The sequence below is a fragment of the Trachinotus anak genome, unplaced genomic scaffold (assembly GCF_046630095.1).
Source record: "Trachinotus anak isolate AG129_WGS33_773 ecotype Australia unplaced genomic scaffold, CSIRO_AGI_Tana_v1 ptg000024l, whole genome shotgun sequence".
In the NCBI taxonomy this organism is placed as follows: Eukaryota; Metazoa; Chordata; class Actinopteri; order Carangiformes; family Carangidae; genus Trachinotus; species Trachinotus anak.
Genome location: NW_027273875.1, coordinates 11,707,612 through 11,723,305, shown reverse-complemented (window position 1 = coordinate 11,723,305; position 15,694 = coordinate 11,707,612). Strand labels below are relative to the sequence as shown.

At 44.1% G+C, this 15,694-nt stretch overlaps 1 protein-coding gene across 6 annotated transcripts in view; it reads left to right on the top strand.

The window, feature by feature from the left end:
* Positions 1-14,560, top strand: part of mtmr4 (myotubularin related protein 4) — a 39,920-nt gene extending 25,360 nt beyond the window's left edge. For 3 of the 6 annotated variants that reach the window (XM_071460523.1, XM_071460524.1, XM_071460520.1), the window contains 16 exons: positions 101-130; positions 701-783; positions 1,320-1,486; positions 1,598-1,694; positions 3,682-3,795; positions 3,881-4,080; positions 4,981-5,109; positions 6,047-6,158; positions 6,326-6,521; positions 6,675-6,860; positions 7,217-7,387; positions 7,846-8,000; positions 8,208-9,684; positions 9,823-9,933; positions 10,057-10,145; positions 12,346-14,560. In XM_071460523.1, the coding sequence (XP_071316624.1) occupies positions 101-130; positions 701-783; positions 1,320-1,486; positions 1,598-1,694; positions 3,682-3,795; positions 3,881-4,080; positions 4,981-5,109; positions 6,047-6,158; positions 6,326-6,521; positions 6,675-6,860; positions 7,217-7,387; positions 7,846-8,000; positions 8,208-9,684; positions 9,823-9,933; positions 10,057-10,145; positions 12,346-12,523 (3,495 nt within the window). In that variant the 3' untranslated portion in view covers positions 12,524-14,560. The remainder of the gene's footprint in view (positions 1-100; positions 131-700; positions 784-1,319; positions 1,487-1,597; positions 1,695-3,681; positions 3,796-3,880; positions 4,081-4,980; positions 5,110-6,046; positions 6,159-6,325; positions 6,522-6,674; positions 6,861-7,216; positions 7,388-7,845; positions 8,001-8,207; positions 9,685-9,822; positions 9,934-10,056; positions 10,146-12,345) is intronic. The other 3 variants (XM_071460525.1, XM_071460526.1, XM_071460521.1) reach the window with 1 other exon arrangement.
* Positions 14,561-15,694: the final 1,134 nt, after the last annotated feature.

The following is a 15,694-nucleotide window of genomic DNA, read 5'->3' as shown; positions in this document are numbered from 1 at the left end:
TGGTTAAAAGTCTTTTCCATTTCCTCCTCCTGTCTTTTGTCTTCCCTCCCTCCTTCTCTCTCTCTCTCTCTGTGTGCTCCATGGTGTCACTGTGTTTTAGACCTACCCAGGTGTGGACAATGAGATATCTGTGAGTACCATATGATAAAACACCACCCTCTGCCACAGTCTAGACAGCTTAATCATTCAGCTCTTCACTCTACATAATTACAGTGCACTGAGGACATATTGTAATTTACATTGAACTGAGTGGTAACACTGGATTTATTATAATAATTTTCTGTGAAAGCACCCTGCTAAACGTGTGTTGGCTGACCTTAACACTTCAAAAAAACAGTTACTGTTTTCCAACAGTGAAGTTGCATGGGTGATTTTTGTAAATTTTGGCAATACCTTCATTAACACTTCAGTCCACGCAGTATCATTTAAAAGCTTAGAAAGAACAGAACAGACAATCCTGTGAACAGTGCCAGGTTTCTATCTGTTGCTTGGTATCATAGCAGAGGTCTAGACACAAAGTTAAAATACTGCAGAGGTCTTCTTCTCCTCTACAGCAAGGTTAAAGCCTTACTATGTGTACTATGTAGCCTGGATTCAGTCTGTACTAGACCAGAGGGTGGTAACCTCTTTGCAGATGTGCTGTCTGCTGTGACAGTGGGCCATCAGGCTGATCACACAAGCTCTGTGTCTCCCCCTGCAGGTGCCTCTCAGGCTGATAGAGAGTGTGGAGAGCAGAGATATGTTCCAGCTGCACATCATCTGCAAAGACTCCAAAGTTGTCAGGTAAGGAGAGCAGCTCACCGTCACACACCGTACTAACACTGCAGACAGCTTGATGATGTTGTTCATCAGAGTAAAGACAGTACGGTGCTCTGGCTCTCATTTGAATGAATGATACAATAGTTCAATTTTGTCTAGTCTTGATTAGGCTATTTGTATCACACACTGCCACAACTAACTGCTAATCAATACATAGAATTACCTATGGTGTAAAATTACCCGTTCAAATTCCTATACTTATAAAATAAAGTTAACATAATTCCACTTGTGTTCAGCTTAAAAAAAAAAAAAAAAAAACGCATTTATTTCACAGCAGACTCTCAGCTGAGAGCCTTCAGACTCAGCAGCAGCTGTGCCAGCGGCTTCTTGGTTCCTCATCATTAAGCAACCACATTGTTACCCCTGTATAAAGGCTGGAAAATCACCAAATGTGATAAAAGTTTTTTTTTCTCCCAAACACCAGTGTGTGAAGTTGTAAGGAGATTCTTTGGTGTTGGATCTCAGTAATCTTTCTAATCTTCACACTGCGTTCACCACAGATGCCACTTTGCAACGTTCAAGCAGTGCCAGGAGTGGGTGAAGCGACTGAACCGGGCCATAGCTCACCCGTCGCGGCTGGAGGACCTGTTCGCCCTGGCCTATCATGCATGGTGTCTGGGAGGCAATGCTGACGATGAGGACCAGCACGTTCATCTCTGTCGCCCAGGTCCACACAAAACAATCAATACTGGGCATGACACAAAAGTTTAAGAACAATTCCCACTCTGGGTTTGTGTACTCTCCTAAATGAATCCCTCCATGCTGTGTGTGTGTGCAGGCGATCATGTGCGTCAGAGGATGGAAATGGAGGTCAAGAGGATGGGCTTCGACACACAGAACATCTGGAGAGTGTCAGATATAAACTGCAACTACAAGTACGTCACAGATACTTTACCTGCAAATAGCATGACACATCTGTCCCAGCAGAGAGCTATACAATCCTGCAACTGTAAGGAGTCATGATGGTTGTTTGAGGCTGTTTTCAAAAAGCTTTTTGTGAGCTGTGACAGAGAGTGGGTCCAGAACCAGATAGGAATGTATCCACAATGTTGCCAAACTGTACTGTGTGTGTGTGTGTGTGTGTGTGTGTGTGTGTGTGTGTTGGCACATCTCAACGTTGTGCGTCAGGACTGTTGGGAAAAGCTTCAATTAGCTTCATACTCATTCTGAGAGCCATAACTCAGTCAAATCTTAACACACAGACTTTGAGATTCATTGTGACCAGCTCCCGAGGATATCATTATCTCCAAAGTCCGTCACAAATTAAAGCCCATAAATCCTATTAAAAATCATAGAAAAATTACTCATCAGGGTTAAGTATTCTTCAGCGTCAAAGTAAACCACTGATAATTGTCTAAGTGTAGTGCAAACAGGAACTGGTAAGAGCTAATTCAGCATACTTTTAATGCTCCCAATTTGCCCAAATGTGAACAATTATGGGCAAAATGATGGGGGTCTGTAGTTCTAAAATGTAGAGGATAATCATCCTTCAAATTGAAGTAAGAAAAATACTAATAACAAATCCATTAAATCCATCATTTTTTCATATTGCAGTGTCAATTTCTGTTGTCATTAGCTGGGGGGGATGTACCATAGATGGGTGTTGGAGGTTTGCGGTGTATTTTGTCTGAGGAGGAGCCCACAGTGTCAGACTTGGCATGAATTCACAGCAGTGAGGTTAGTTTGCAGCAAAGAAAATGTGTCAAGATTTATCAGCACACTCAGAAACCCCTCTAACCACCTCTGCTGTATAATCCACGTCTCTGACAATAATCCTTATGTTCAATATGGTCCGGACAATCCTCACTTCACTGATAATGACCGAAAAACTACCCGTGTCCCAGAGTCGTCTCCTCGGAGCTCTGACGTTCTGGCAGCAGATTATTTTTTAGTAATTAATAAGTAATTAGAAATTAATTTCCAGTGGACATTTTGATGTGTTTCTGCTGAGTCTGGGTTACTGATGGTATCCATTGTATCTGCTGTGAATCCAAGCTGACTACAGTCACCATGCTCCATAAATGACTTGACAATTTTTCTGAGTCGTCTTTCAAGCCCTCATGAATATTTCATACCCAAAAGATAGATTTGCAGCAGAGTATTTCTATAAATGTCTTCAACAATGCAGGTCAGTGCGTGTACTTGCCTTTGCCTCATCTGACCTCTCAGGCCAGCGACACCCTCACCAAGTCCAGTCTCTAACACACACGCATACAAATACATTATATTGTAGCACTCAGTCAAGCAGAAATAATGCAGTGTATATTGTGTATGTGAGTGCATATCTGTGTATCAGACTTTTGCGTCTCCTTCGCTGTCTGAGCAGATAAATGCTACAAAAAAAAGGTCAGTCTGCTCAGAGGACCCAAGAGAGCACATCCTGCTGAGGGAGACAGACACACAGGACAACTGGCTAATTAAACAAGCCGCAGCCTGCTGAGGCCCATGACTCAGCACAATATTTCACTTTCCCTCACACACACACACACACACACACACACACTCTCACACTCTCACACACTGTCTCTGACTCCCCCTCCCTCCTTAGACGGTCCGCAGGTGAAGAGGAATTGAAGAGAGTATCATGAGAGAGGAGGAGGAGACCACAGACAGATGGAGTTAGGCAGTAGCACATTGTGATTTGTTCTCTGCCGGTGCTGAGAGTTAGTGATGCAGCAGTGACCCTGAAAACCAGAGCAGTTTTCTCAAATCGGAGGATGTGTGTTTTCTGCACATCAAAGCTCTGTTTTGTTTAGTTTTTCTCATCATGTTCCTTGTGCAGTTATCCTGAATGGACTGACTGTATAATGCAGTATTATCTTCCTCCTGTAACTTCAAGTTTCCTGTCCCTCCTGTCCACAGGCTGTGCTCCAGCTACCCGCAGAAGCTTCTCGTTCCAATATGGATCACTGACAAGGAGCTGGAGAGCGTGGCTTCCTTCAGATCCTGGAAGAGGATCCCTGTGGTGGTCTACAGGTAGGTTTACTGGCACCGCTGTCACATACATTGTTCTCCTGCTTCCTGTTCTCGTGCTTCTTGACTCTACAACCTTGAATTCCAGACATCAGAAGAACGGGGCAGTGATCGCCCGTTGCAGCCAGCCTGAGATCAGCTGGTGGGGCTGGAGGAACACAGATGATGAGTACCTGGTGACATCCATCGCCAAGGCCTGTCAGATGGATGCTGGAGCCAAGGGTACCTGTGGAGCACCAGCCTGCCGACAACGTGGGGAAGCTCCCGACTCCTCAGATAGTGATTTTGGTAAAGCTGTTGTTTGATTTATGTTTGCAGACTCATGTTAGACTTCCGGTTACTAGGCTGGTTATTTGTGAAAATGTCCTTATAACTCAGAAGGAAGTCGCTTATATAATCGTTAATTTTGTGGTGTATCAACAGATACTGATGCTAAACATAAATGCCAAGCAATACAACATTTTCAAGCATCACATCAATCACTCCAGCATACACTAGGCTTGTTCAGCAAATGCATTACCAACAATTTATTCAGCTGAAGATTAACTAGCATTAAATCAAATTTATGCTTCCATTTCCTGAATTGTTTAATGCTCCAGTTTCAGAAGACGCACATCGTTTCCATTACTGTGACTTCATCATATTCAGTTAGAAAATGTTACTAGACTCTAAGTAGGACAGACTGAAAAACAACTCTGCATCTGTTTTCAAACTGTTTTATTTTTGTTTTTTCCCTTTTTCTATTTTTTTTCCTTTTCTATTTTTAAAACAACATCCCAGAATGTGAAAAATTTCAAAGTAGATTTACAGAGTGAAGTGCTTGTCTCAAAGTTTAATACCATCACTGGGTGCAGGATGACAGGCTGGAAAGTGAGCGGCAGCACAACAGTCAGAGAGAAGTTGTTCATTTGCAACCTCACAGTAATGACCTGTCTTTCTCTGTGCCAGCTGTTGAAAGCTGGTCATTTGAGATTGTTACCAATAGCAACACTGTGGGTCTGTCATGGAAATATTAATTTACATTCATTACCATTAGTTTCTGTAAATCACGTCCCTGATGCTTCTCTGATTCTCTCCCTCTCCTTTCACACGTTCTTTCTCTTTCTCTGCCCAGCAGTTGGATTCACACAACACCATCCTCTCATAACAATCAAAATCTCCTCTCTGTCCTCCCACCTGTGTCTCCAGACTCCTCTCTGACAGGCGGCTCCGGCTGTGATGACAACACTGTGCCACAGAAGCTACTGATTCTGGATGCTCGCTCATATACCGCTGCGGTGGCAAACCGAGCCAAGGGCGGAGGCTGTGAATGTGAAGGTGAGTGTGATCAAACATTCAAAGCCATTTTTCACAGGACCAGTAATACTCTTCATTAACCTCAGCTTAGCTGTTTTTTGCAAAAACACTCTCATGAACCCATTGCACACGACCTGCCCAGACTGAGTAGCAGACAGATAATTGTTGCAATTAGCTGTTGAAGAAATTTAAACATTTGACATTGGTGGAGACCAAAAACAAAGGTCAAAGGAGGGTAAATATTTGACTTAAATTCAATAGAAACACAGCTTCAGATAAATGCTGAAGTTGCTCCACATCTGGTGGATGAATAATAGACAACTGTTTGTTCAGAGCTTCAACCATATCAACTTTATAAGGTGTAAAATAAGTCAGTTGGGTAAGTCATGTTGGGTTTTGAGCCCCAATCTCTGACCACAAATGGCCAAAAAATAAAAAATAATCCAGTTTTAACAACAACATGTTTTCACCAGGTTCTGGTATGATAACAGTTTAGAGAAAATAAATGTAGGTCTCCAAAATATAGTATAATCTTCTTGTTTTCCTTCAAAGTGTGTGGCACCTACAAACTGCTGTCAGACAGAAAGCCATTGGAGCTGTTCTGTAGAGGTCAGCCTGTTTGGAGGTCAAAGTTCGATAAAGATGAAACCCAAAATATCAAGTCAATGTGTTTTTGTTCATATGTCCGTTAAATAAAGTGTAGCTCTGTATTAGATTGTAAACAGTGGACTCGCTCCCTACAACGCCTTTCTCATGCATTCAATGTGAATGTGCAGTTCAACATATGATACTCCACTGCCACCAGTGACTGCACAGTTTTATGCAGTGGGCTGTTGACTGCTAAGGTATTCACATGAAGATGTAAATGATTATTAAGACCATGATTTTTGCATCTGTCTGAGATAACACCACCATGTGTGATGACCTTCATCAGAGTTGTTTGTCTGCTTGTGTTTAGAGTACTACCCCAACTGTGAGGTGATGTTCATGGGAATGGCCAACATCCACGCCATTCGGAACAGCTTCCAGGCTCTGCGGGCCGTCTGCAGTCAGATCCCGGATCCAGGAAAGTAAGTCGATCTGTTTGACCTTTCTCTCTGAGCAACTCTGTCCTCACACACACACACACACACACACACACTTAATTATGGCCTCACCCCAGAGTAGAGCAACACGGCACAGAGATGCACCCATATAGATTTGCACCCATATAATCAGTCCCCTCTGGTGCTTCCAGCTGGCTTTCAGCACTCGAGAGCACCCGTTGGCTGCAGCACCTGTCTGTCATGTTGAAGGCAGCCACCCTGGTGTGTTCAGCAGTGGAGAGGGAAGGCCGTCCTGTCCTGGTGCACTGTTCGGATGGGTGGGACCGCACACCCCAGATCGTAGCCCTTGCCAAGATCTTGCTGGACCCCTACTACAGAACATTAGAGGTGAGAGTTTGACTTTTTTTTTTTTTTTGACAGGTTTTTAAGTTTATTTGGTGTAGATTGCACGTAGACACATTGTTTTAAATGTAGTATTAAGGATAGTTTTCGTTGCACTATAATTATAACCTTCAGTGCTGACTAGTGTATCGTCCACAGGGTTTCCAGGTACTTGTAGAGACTGAGTGGTTGGACTATGGCCATAAGTTTGGTGACCGCTGTGGCCACCAAGAGAACACTGACGATGTGAGCGAGCAGTGTCCCGTCTTCCTGCAGTGGCTGGACTGTGTTCACCAGCTGCTCAAACAGTTCCCCTGCTTGTTTGAGTTCAACGAGGCCTTCCTGGTGGGTGGTCATACAGCACTTCTCTCCATCTTTCTGATTATGATTAGATATATTTCCTTGTAACTGTGTCAATAAACCTCAAAAGTGTGAGACATAGGCATAACATGAAGCTATGTGGAAAAAAAAGTTCACTTTTATATAATAAATTATTTATTTTGCACGCCATACCATTTAATCTTCAAGCCTCTGCTTTGAAAACGCTGCAGCCAAACAGAATTTAGATCCAATTTTATAACTCAATAATATAATTTCATATCAGCGGTTATATTGAATTGGCAGAGTGATAATCAGATCACGAGGGATGTAAATCATTGTTATAAACACCTGACTTCATGTGTTATCTTCTGTGTGTCCAGGTCAAGTTGGTGCAGCACACATACTCGTGTCTTTACGGCACGTTTCTGTGTAACAACGCTCGCGAGAGGGAGGCAAGGAACATCTACAAACGCACCTGCTCTGTGTGGTCCCTGCTTCGCACAGGAAACAAGAACTTCCAGAACTTCCTCTACATCCCCAGTCATGATATGGTACCTCTCAGTTTTTACAGTATTATTCATGCCTTTGTAGCAGAGCTTGAGCTATGGAGGTTTCCTGCTGCTCTTTGTCACTGAGCCTTTCAGTTAGTGACTTGCAGGTCACTTGCTGAAGGGAATAGTGGCATTTTAGGAGTAAAAATTTCATCAACAGATCTCTAGTTTTACTGCTTCTTTTAAATCCTGAGCATAATAAGTGGCTCGATTAAGGATTCATGGAGAGTATGACTTCAGTTTGAACTTAAATCTTCAAACTCTGTTTTAGATCAAAGATTTAAAGCATAAGATTAAATCTGCCCCACTCTCTCCACCACCCGTTCTGATCCACTCTAAGAAAAGCATCAATGTCATCATAATACACCACCCACAGCAGCTCAAGAGCAGCACTGACTGAGTCACAGGCACCATCATGACTGTGTTTTGACCTTCCTCATCACTTGTTTGTCTGCCAGGTGCTGCAGCCAGTCTGCCACACTCGGGCATTACAGCTGTGGACAGCTGTTTACCTGCCCACCTCCTCCCCCTGCACCGCTGTGGATGATTCTATGGAGCTCTACCTCCCCCCAAATGTCACAGGAGACGAACTCACCTCCCGCTCCCTGGACAGGTACGTTGTTGCTTGATGCAAATCTGATCTCTGATCTGTTACGCAGTATCTGTATTTACTGTTCTTGGTCCCTGAGCAGATTTACATGAATTAAAATGTAACTATTACAGAGAGTCGGACTGCCTTCTAGAGCCCCAAACTGAGAATTGTATCACTGCTATTGCTGCACATGGAATAAATAACTCCTCATGTATTTCTGATTTTCAGACTTCCCAAGACTCGCTCCATGGACAACCTGCTGACCGCTGTTGAGAACGGGGTGCCTCTGACACGCACATCCAGCGACCCCAATCTCAATAAGCACTGCCAGGAGGGTCGCTCCGCACTGGAGCCCTCGCCCGCCATGGAAGAAACCTCTACAGACAACTCTGAGGAGGTCATACCTGACACTGGACTGGACAGCGCTGAGGCAGAGCCTCTAGATCAGAGTCCTGCCAAGACCCCAGAGGACGTCCCAGGTGCCGAGAGCTGTGAAGACGCACTGGAGGAGCCCTGTCTCACCACACAGCCCCTGCCCTCCCTGCCCCTTCCCCCTGTCCCTCTCGGGCAGGACGTCACACTTGCTCACACTCCTTTCCCCACTCCTGTCCTCCAGCAGGCTTTGCCTCAGATCACGAACCCTCCACTCCCACCACCTCCACCCGAGGCTGAGAGCCCCCATAGGACTGCTGAGAGCACCACATCACCCACTCATAAATCAGAGCCGTGCTTACCTCTCCCCTGTAACGGCACCCAACCTGCAGCCCCCACACCCACCTTGTTGCTTAATGGTCACGTTGACGGCCAAGCAAACGACCTCCCAGAATCTGCAGGCCTGCTGGCTGTTAAGCAGCTAACACCACTCCTTCCCATGGAGGACTCCACGGAGACTCTCACAGATGAGAGAGAGCTTCCCCCCACCCTGCCCCCCACAGTCAGCCAGAATCTAACCCAAAATTTTAAGAGTGAGGAGCAGCCTGAGCCACAGCCCGAGGTTCACCCACAGAAGGAGAAGGAGGACATGAGGACAGATGTAGTGAAAGGAAGGGAGCGCTTGCTAACAGTTGCAGCAGCTCCTGTAGACTGCACCCAGGTAGCAGCTCGCCATCTGATCTCCCAGAGCCAGCTCTCAGACCTGTCCCTGCTCGGCTCTCACTGGGAGAGCGTCCAGGGTCTGGTCCAGTCCGCCTGCAGCAGTGCTGGTCACTCTGGCATCACTCGGGCCTTGCAGCCCAACACTTACCAGAGCCGCCGGCTCGCCAGTAAGCTGCTCCGCTCCCAGGGCTTCGCCATCGCCAACGGCTCCCAGTGCTGCCGCAGGGAGGCTCTGTGTTGCCCCAGCAGCCCTCTGCAGGCTGGATGGCTGTCCGCTGCCAAGAGTGCAGGCTACATTGGCGTGTGTGGGCCTGCTGCCGCTGCCCTCAGCAGCTACTCCCTGGCAGGCCATCAGCTCCTACCGCTGTCATACTCCTCGCCCTCTGCTTCCAGCTCCCCTCCCCCACCCCAAGCCCCTGCTTACCTGGATGATGACGGGCTGCCAGTGGCCATGGACGCCGTGCAGCAGAGACTGCGACAGATTGAGGCAGGTTACAAGCAGGAGGTGGAGGTGCTGCGACAGCAGGTGCGACAGCTGCAGATGAGGCTGGAGAGTAAACAGTACGGCACCCCTCCCTCTGAGCCAGACGTCGACTATGAGGATGACATTGTGAGTAGTTTTCTCAGTGATGACATTAATACCAGTCAGCCAGTGCCAGCAGCTTTTTTATATTTACTTGTGATTGTCTCCAGAAGTGTCCTCTCTTCTCATATTCATGTGATCTGATCCCACCCTGTTCTGTGTCAGACGTGTCTGCGGGAGTCGGACAACAGCAACGAGGAGGATTCTCTGTCCACCCACAGTGAGGACCGTCTGTCTGAGGGCAGCTGGGACCGAGTGGAGCGCAAGGACACAGAGGTCAGCATCCTTGTCTCTGTCTCCACTCCTTCACCCTCTTTCCTCCCCCTCACCTGTATGGCTTTGAGCACACCTTATTAGCACACACTGTTCTGATGGAGATGTCTGTGTCTCTGTGTGTAGGTCACGAGGTGGGTGCCCGACCACATGGCCTCCCATTGTTTCAACTGTGACTGTGAGTTCTGGATAGCCAAGAGACGTCACCACTGCAGGTGGGGCTTCGCCGTGGTTTTCTGACATTAATAAACACAGAACACAGTGGATCTAAAATATCACATAAAATATGTCACATATTATAAAGGTACAAGAGTAAAGCAGTTTCTGGATTTGAAATATTTTGCATGTTTGTTTTGAAGAATAAACCATCATAATTCATTTGTTAAGTACAGGAAAAGTCTCAGTTTTAATGTTCCTTATGATTCACGGCTTACGATTAACACTCAGAGCTCACCACTAAACATCACTAATAAGGAAACAGGAAGAGCTCCTCATACACTGAGAGTAGCTGAGGTGCAGTGAGTCGTTTTCCTTTCAACATTTCCTCATGTGACCAGGAGCGTTGTTGTGGGGCACTGAAATGATTTGAGATGTTTATTATTATTAGATTATTTTCATGATCAATTTATTGATGGTTATTTTTTCTATTTACCAATACACAGTTTAAAAATGTAGATTATAAAGTCTTCACAATTTACCAATACCCATAATTATGATTTGACTCTTTTTTTTTTTTTTTTTTTTTGCAAAAATCAGAAAAAAACCTGGTCCTTTCACAATATGAGACACACTCAAACAGCACAGCTCTGATAATTAAATCCTGTCAAATAATCAGTCAATTGTGAAGGAGATCGCTCACCGTTCTTCCTGTAGTGTCTAAAGTCTTTGTCTTTTTAAAGAACAGGAGAGCTGTTTTTTTTTTTTTTTTTGGTCTCCCACTTTTCTCTCATGTTGCAGCACAGTTTTGTGGCCGGCTGCGATTCAAATACACACTTTGCTTTGTATTTTCAAGGCAATAAACCAAGCTTCGGTTTGAGCCCATGGTTTGAGCATCAAAGGCCCTCGGTCAGTCAGAGAGCTATTTATATGCTCCTCTGAGAAAAACTGAGACTGAGTTGTCCCAAATTAGAAGAAGGATTGAACACCCACAGACAGAGCACCACTCCGAAAATACAGGAGATGGATTAAATGTAATGATCACTATTAGAGACTGTCTGTATATAGACCAATTTAAAACATTAGATGTAAAAGTTCAGTAATTTGAATAAAATTATCCAATAGAATCAGTCACTGGCTGTTAACTGTATTTAAAGAGTGACCTCAGCAGCCGGTGTCTGGAAACATTTGTCTCTCTACACTGTCACAGGGCAGAGGTCTCAGCTGACATTGATACTAACACTGGGATATGTTTTGCATCAGGATGACAGTGAAGCTGTTGTGACAAAAGAACAGAACTGTCATGAAATGTGTTATCAGTATATGACAAAACCATATATAGACTGCTGTGTAATTGGACCTGAAATTATTCTTCAGTTTTTCAGCACAGGTTGTTTCTTGCCTTTGAGCATATTTGTGCCCTTTTTGATACTGTTGACTGACTGACCTTACTCCATTTTCCACCAAGGATCTTAGCTCTTGAAATGCATTACATGTGTACCTTTAGGAAGCTTCTGAAACATTTTATTTTGAATCAATATTTGATATTTATTAAAAACCTGTAGGTGGGGGCGGCCTGGTAGTCGAGTGGTTAGGGCGCGTACCATGTTGAGCGCAAGACGCTCTTAGCAGGCAGTCACCGGCTCGACTCCCGACCGGTCCAACCCTTTCCTGCATGTCATTCCCCTCTCTCTACCCCCTTTCCTGTCAGTCTCCACTGAACTATAATAAAGGCATAAAAAGCCCCCCCCAAAAAAAAATAATAATAATTTTAAAAACCTGTAGGTGATTTGAATTGGTAACAAGAGGAAAAAATCTGAGGAGCTCTGAGTCCTGAATAAGAAGTCTTTTTGATTTCAATCAGTGTTTAAAATTAGATTAAGGGGTAATTTATTAGTGCAGAGCTGTTTTATGTAAAAGTATTTTTAGCAATGTCTGTTTGACTAGCACTAATGTACATTTTATATTACAAGATAGTACTATAACTATACAATATATATTCAGTACATATTGGAGTCCTATCTAACTTGTCTCTATTCTCAGCTTTTTATTTTATTTTATTTTTTTTTTTTTGTGTGTATTTTCAATGTTGTGTGTAACTTGATCTTTTAATTGCACCTGTTTCTTTCTCATCCACCTGATTTGTGTTTAATTTATGTTAAATTGCTGCTCTAACGCTGCAGTTTCCTTTCAGGGTTAATAAAGTATTCTGTCAACTATCTAAAAATGATCTTAACTCTCTGTGTGCTCTGTTTTCAGGAACTGTGGCAATGTGTTCTGTAAAGACTGTTGTCATCTGAAGCTGCCCATCCCAGACCAGCAGCTGTACGACCCGGTGCTGGTCTGTAACACCTGCCACGACCTGCTTCTGGAGTCCCGCACCCGCGAGATCCGCAGCCAGCAGCTCAAGAAGGCCATCGCCACAGCCTCCAGCTGAGAGACGCGTTGTGTAGCTTGGCTCGCCTCGGCTCTGTCCTGCTCGTTTTGGACTGATGAGCTGAGCACCGTGTTGTAACCCCAGCCTGCTGTAGTTTCGGCTGCAGGGGGGTGGGGGGGGGGGGGTGAATTTGAGGAGGAATTGTTACTGTTTGGGAGGCTCGCTTTGCACTGTGAGACTGTCTGAGAGGCGGTGAAGAGGGAAGGAAAGTCTGAGATGGAGGTGTGTCAGTGGGGGAGGTTTTCCTACAGAACAAACCCCTTCTGTTCAAAGACATTTTCAGCCTGGAGTGCTGCAGCGTCCTGCTGCCTCCACACGGCTCAGTCCTCTAGCGGTGCCCTGTCCGAGACACATCCAACCTGTCCACCCACCTTTAGTACCAAACACCTGCACCCTCCTTACAGACACTGTCTCGCACTTCAGAGGACAATCGCTCACCCTTCCACGTGTCGGGAACTCCAAAGCCTTTACCTGTACTATTGGAGGCTTTCAACTTCAAAAGAAAGGAATTGCTGCTACAGTATTTAAAAGTCTAATTTTGTATTCTTATTTTGTGCACTACTAGCTGTTGTGTATTTGAGGGAAATTGAGACCAAACTTGAGCAAAAGGGAGAAATCTGCTGTTTACTCTGCCATCGCATCTTTTTTCTTAGAGCCTGAATGTAATATGTAATGGGTAACTGGATCGAGTTTATGTTCTTGTGCATTTGGTGGGTTGTATATGTGTTCATTGCTGCAATGTGTTTTCAAAGTTATGTATATGCACAGTCAATGTGGTTCTGTCTTTATCAATGCTTTTCTCCAGTATTGCTATGTTGCAACATTAAGACGTTCTGGGGGATGTGTACGGACAGACTGATGCAATGCTGCGCGTTGTTTGTTTTGTGGGATGTGTGCTTGATATGTCAAGAGGAAGAGAGCGAGATGATGCTGGGAGACTGCAGATTTCTGTCAGGTCTTCTTCTGATGTGAGGAAAAGTCAATTGAAGGTACTGTTGGTATTCTGTGATGTGACTGAGGGAATTTCCTCGAGGTTTTTTCTGCTGAGATGCTTGAGAATGAATGGCTTCATGTCCACTTAAAGCTTGATGTCCATCTGACTGACGACTCCTCAGATTGCTAACTGGCAGTAGAGACTGCTCGGGAAAAGACTGAACAAAGTGCTTGGAGTTTCTTGTTCTGTTTGGGGGGGGGTTTGGTGACAGTCCCCTTTAAAAATGTGTTTGTGTCTACTGGTTGTTCCTTGAGACAATAGTGCCATATTTTGTTTTGTCTATTTTTAAAGCCTTTTTCTTTCTTATGGATGGCAGCAGGTTTCTAATTGGCCACCTCTCTGTATGTTTTAATGGTACAGATAGTTAGCTGCTTAATAACACTGAGACAACTAAAGATTAACAAATGGATCCGTTTGATAATGAGGCTAACCATTTCAATGGATGATCGGACGTCGCAGAATTAAAGGGCCAGTGTGGAGGATAGAGTGGCATCTAGTGGCGAGGTTGCAGATTGCAACCAACTGAATACCCCTCCTCTCGCCCCTCCTTCCCAATGAGTAGGAGAAACTGTGGTGGCGTAAAAACGCGCAAGTCCCTCTCTAGAGCCAGTGTCTGGTTTGTTCATTCTGGGCTACCAGAGAAACATGATGATGTAACATGGCGGGCTCTGTGGAAGAGGGCTCACTCCTTATGTAGAGCAGTGTTTGCTCATTCCAAGCCAACAGAAACATAACTTTTCTTTGTTTCAGGTGATGATTCTTTAATGAAAACATAATTATGATTATTTTATTGCATTTCAAAAGATCTCCATGAATCCTACACACTGGTCCTTTACCCTTTTTGGTTTGCTTCAGCTAATATTTGGGATTTTATCACAAGGTGTTCATGAAGTCAGAATCTTTAAGAGGAGTTCAGAAATGTAACATACATACTTATCTGATCTGTAGTGGTGGCTAAAATCTGTCACTTAATGAATAATTGTTGTAAAGAAATGCACTGTAAAAGTTAAATCCCATGGGTTAAAATAAAAGATTATATCATGGATCTGTTTCCCAGTCTGCTTATTTACTTGTAACTCTGGAAAACCTTTCAAAGCACAAAGATATATGTATTATTTTGTCTCATCACAGGAACTGAAGTGTCCAGAGTGGGAAGACTTCAGTGTAAAGCAGGTGAACATGAGACAGTGTGTGTAGAAATCAACTGATGCGTTGCTGAGTGGCTCGATCACACTGTAAATGATGCAGTAAATGACAGATGAAGAACTTCCAGCAAGAAAAGAGCAAAGACAAACAACCTGGACAGACAGAGGTCAAAGGGAACTTCACTGTGGGAGCAACCAGTGCAGTCAAATACCAGGAGAGGTGAACGAGTATAATTTGATGTGGATGTAAATGTCCTCAAATCAGATCCCGAATCAGCACGTCTCTTTCACTTAAAACCAGTGTGCTGCAGTATTGAGCTAAAGACAAATGACAAAATGTGCCACAGTTCAAACACTGTAACTGCACCACTGTAATTTTGGTCACATCACCAGAACACAAATATGATGACTGTCCTCACGGACCAATACAACATGGACCAGTGGTGAGATGAGAGGATTATTTATTATTATTTATTTATTTGTTTATAATTTAGACTCTCTTATAACTTTAATTGCACAAGATAATGTACTCAGGTATGTCTAATAGTATTTAAGTCCACTACATTCCAGAGCTAAATATGTTTTACTGCACTTGTTGTTGGTTAAAATAAGGTTTTAAAAACACATAGCGAGAGGACCTGAATACTTGTTCCAGCCCTGGGAAACACATACGTTTCCTCCATTTGTCCACCAGATGGAGCTTTTCCATCAAGAGAAACACAAAGCAGAACTTCTGCAGCAGCCAGGACATTCATTCAGATCATCTGCAACAACCAGCACTTTCTGCCAATCCGATCAAGCCAGTGTTGCATAATTTCACTGTTGAGAATTTCTTCATTTCTCTGTGTTCTCTGGTAAAGATTGAGTAATGTTCCTCTCTAATGTGAATCGGTAGTTATTTCCTTTCTGTTGAATAAAAAAAAGAAAGAATAAAAAGGGGGTGGCAGTGTAACTGACATTGTTATGATACACACCAAACACACCCACATAGCAACAGTCTGTATGACAACAAGATTTTAACACAGCATCATG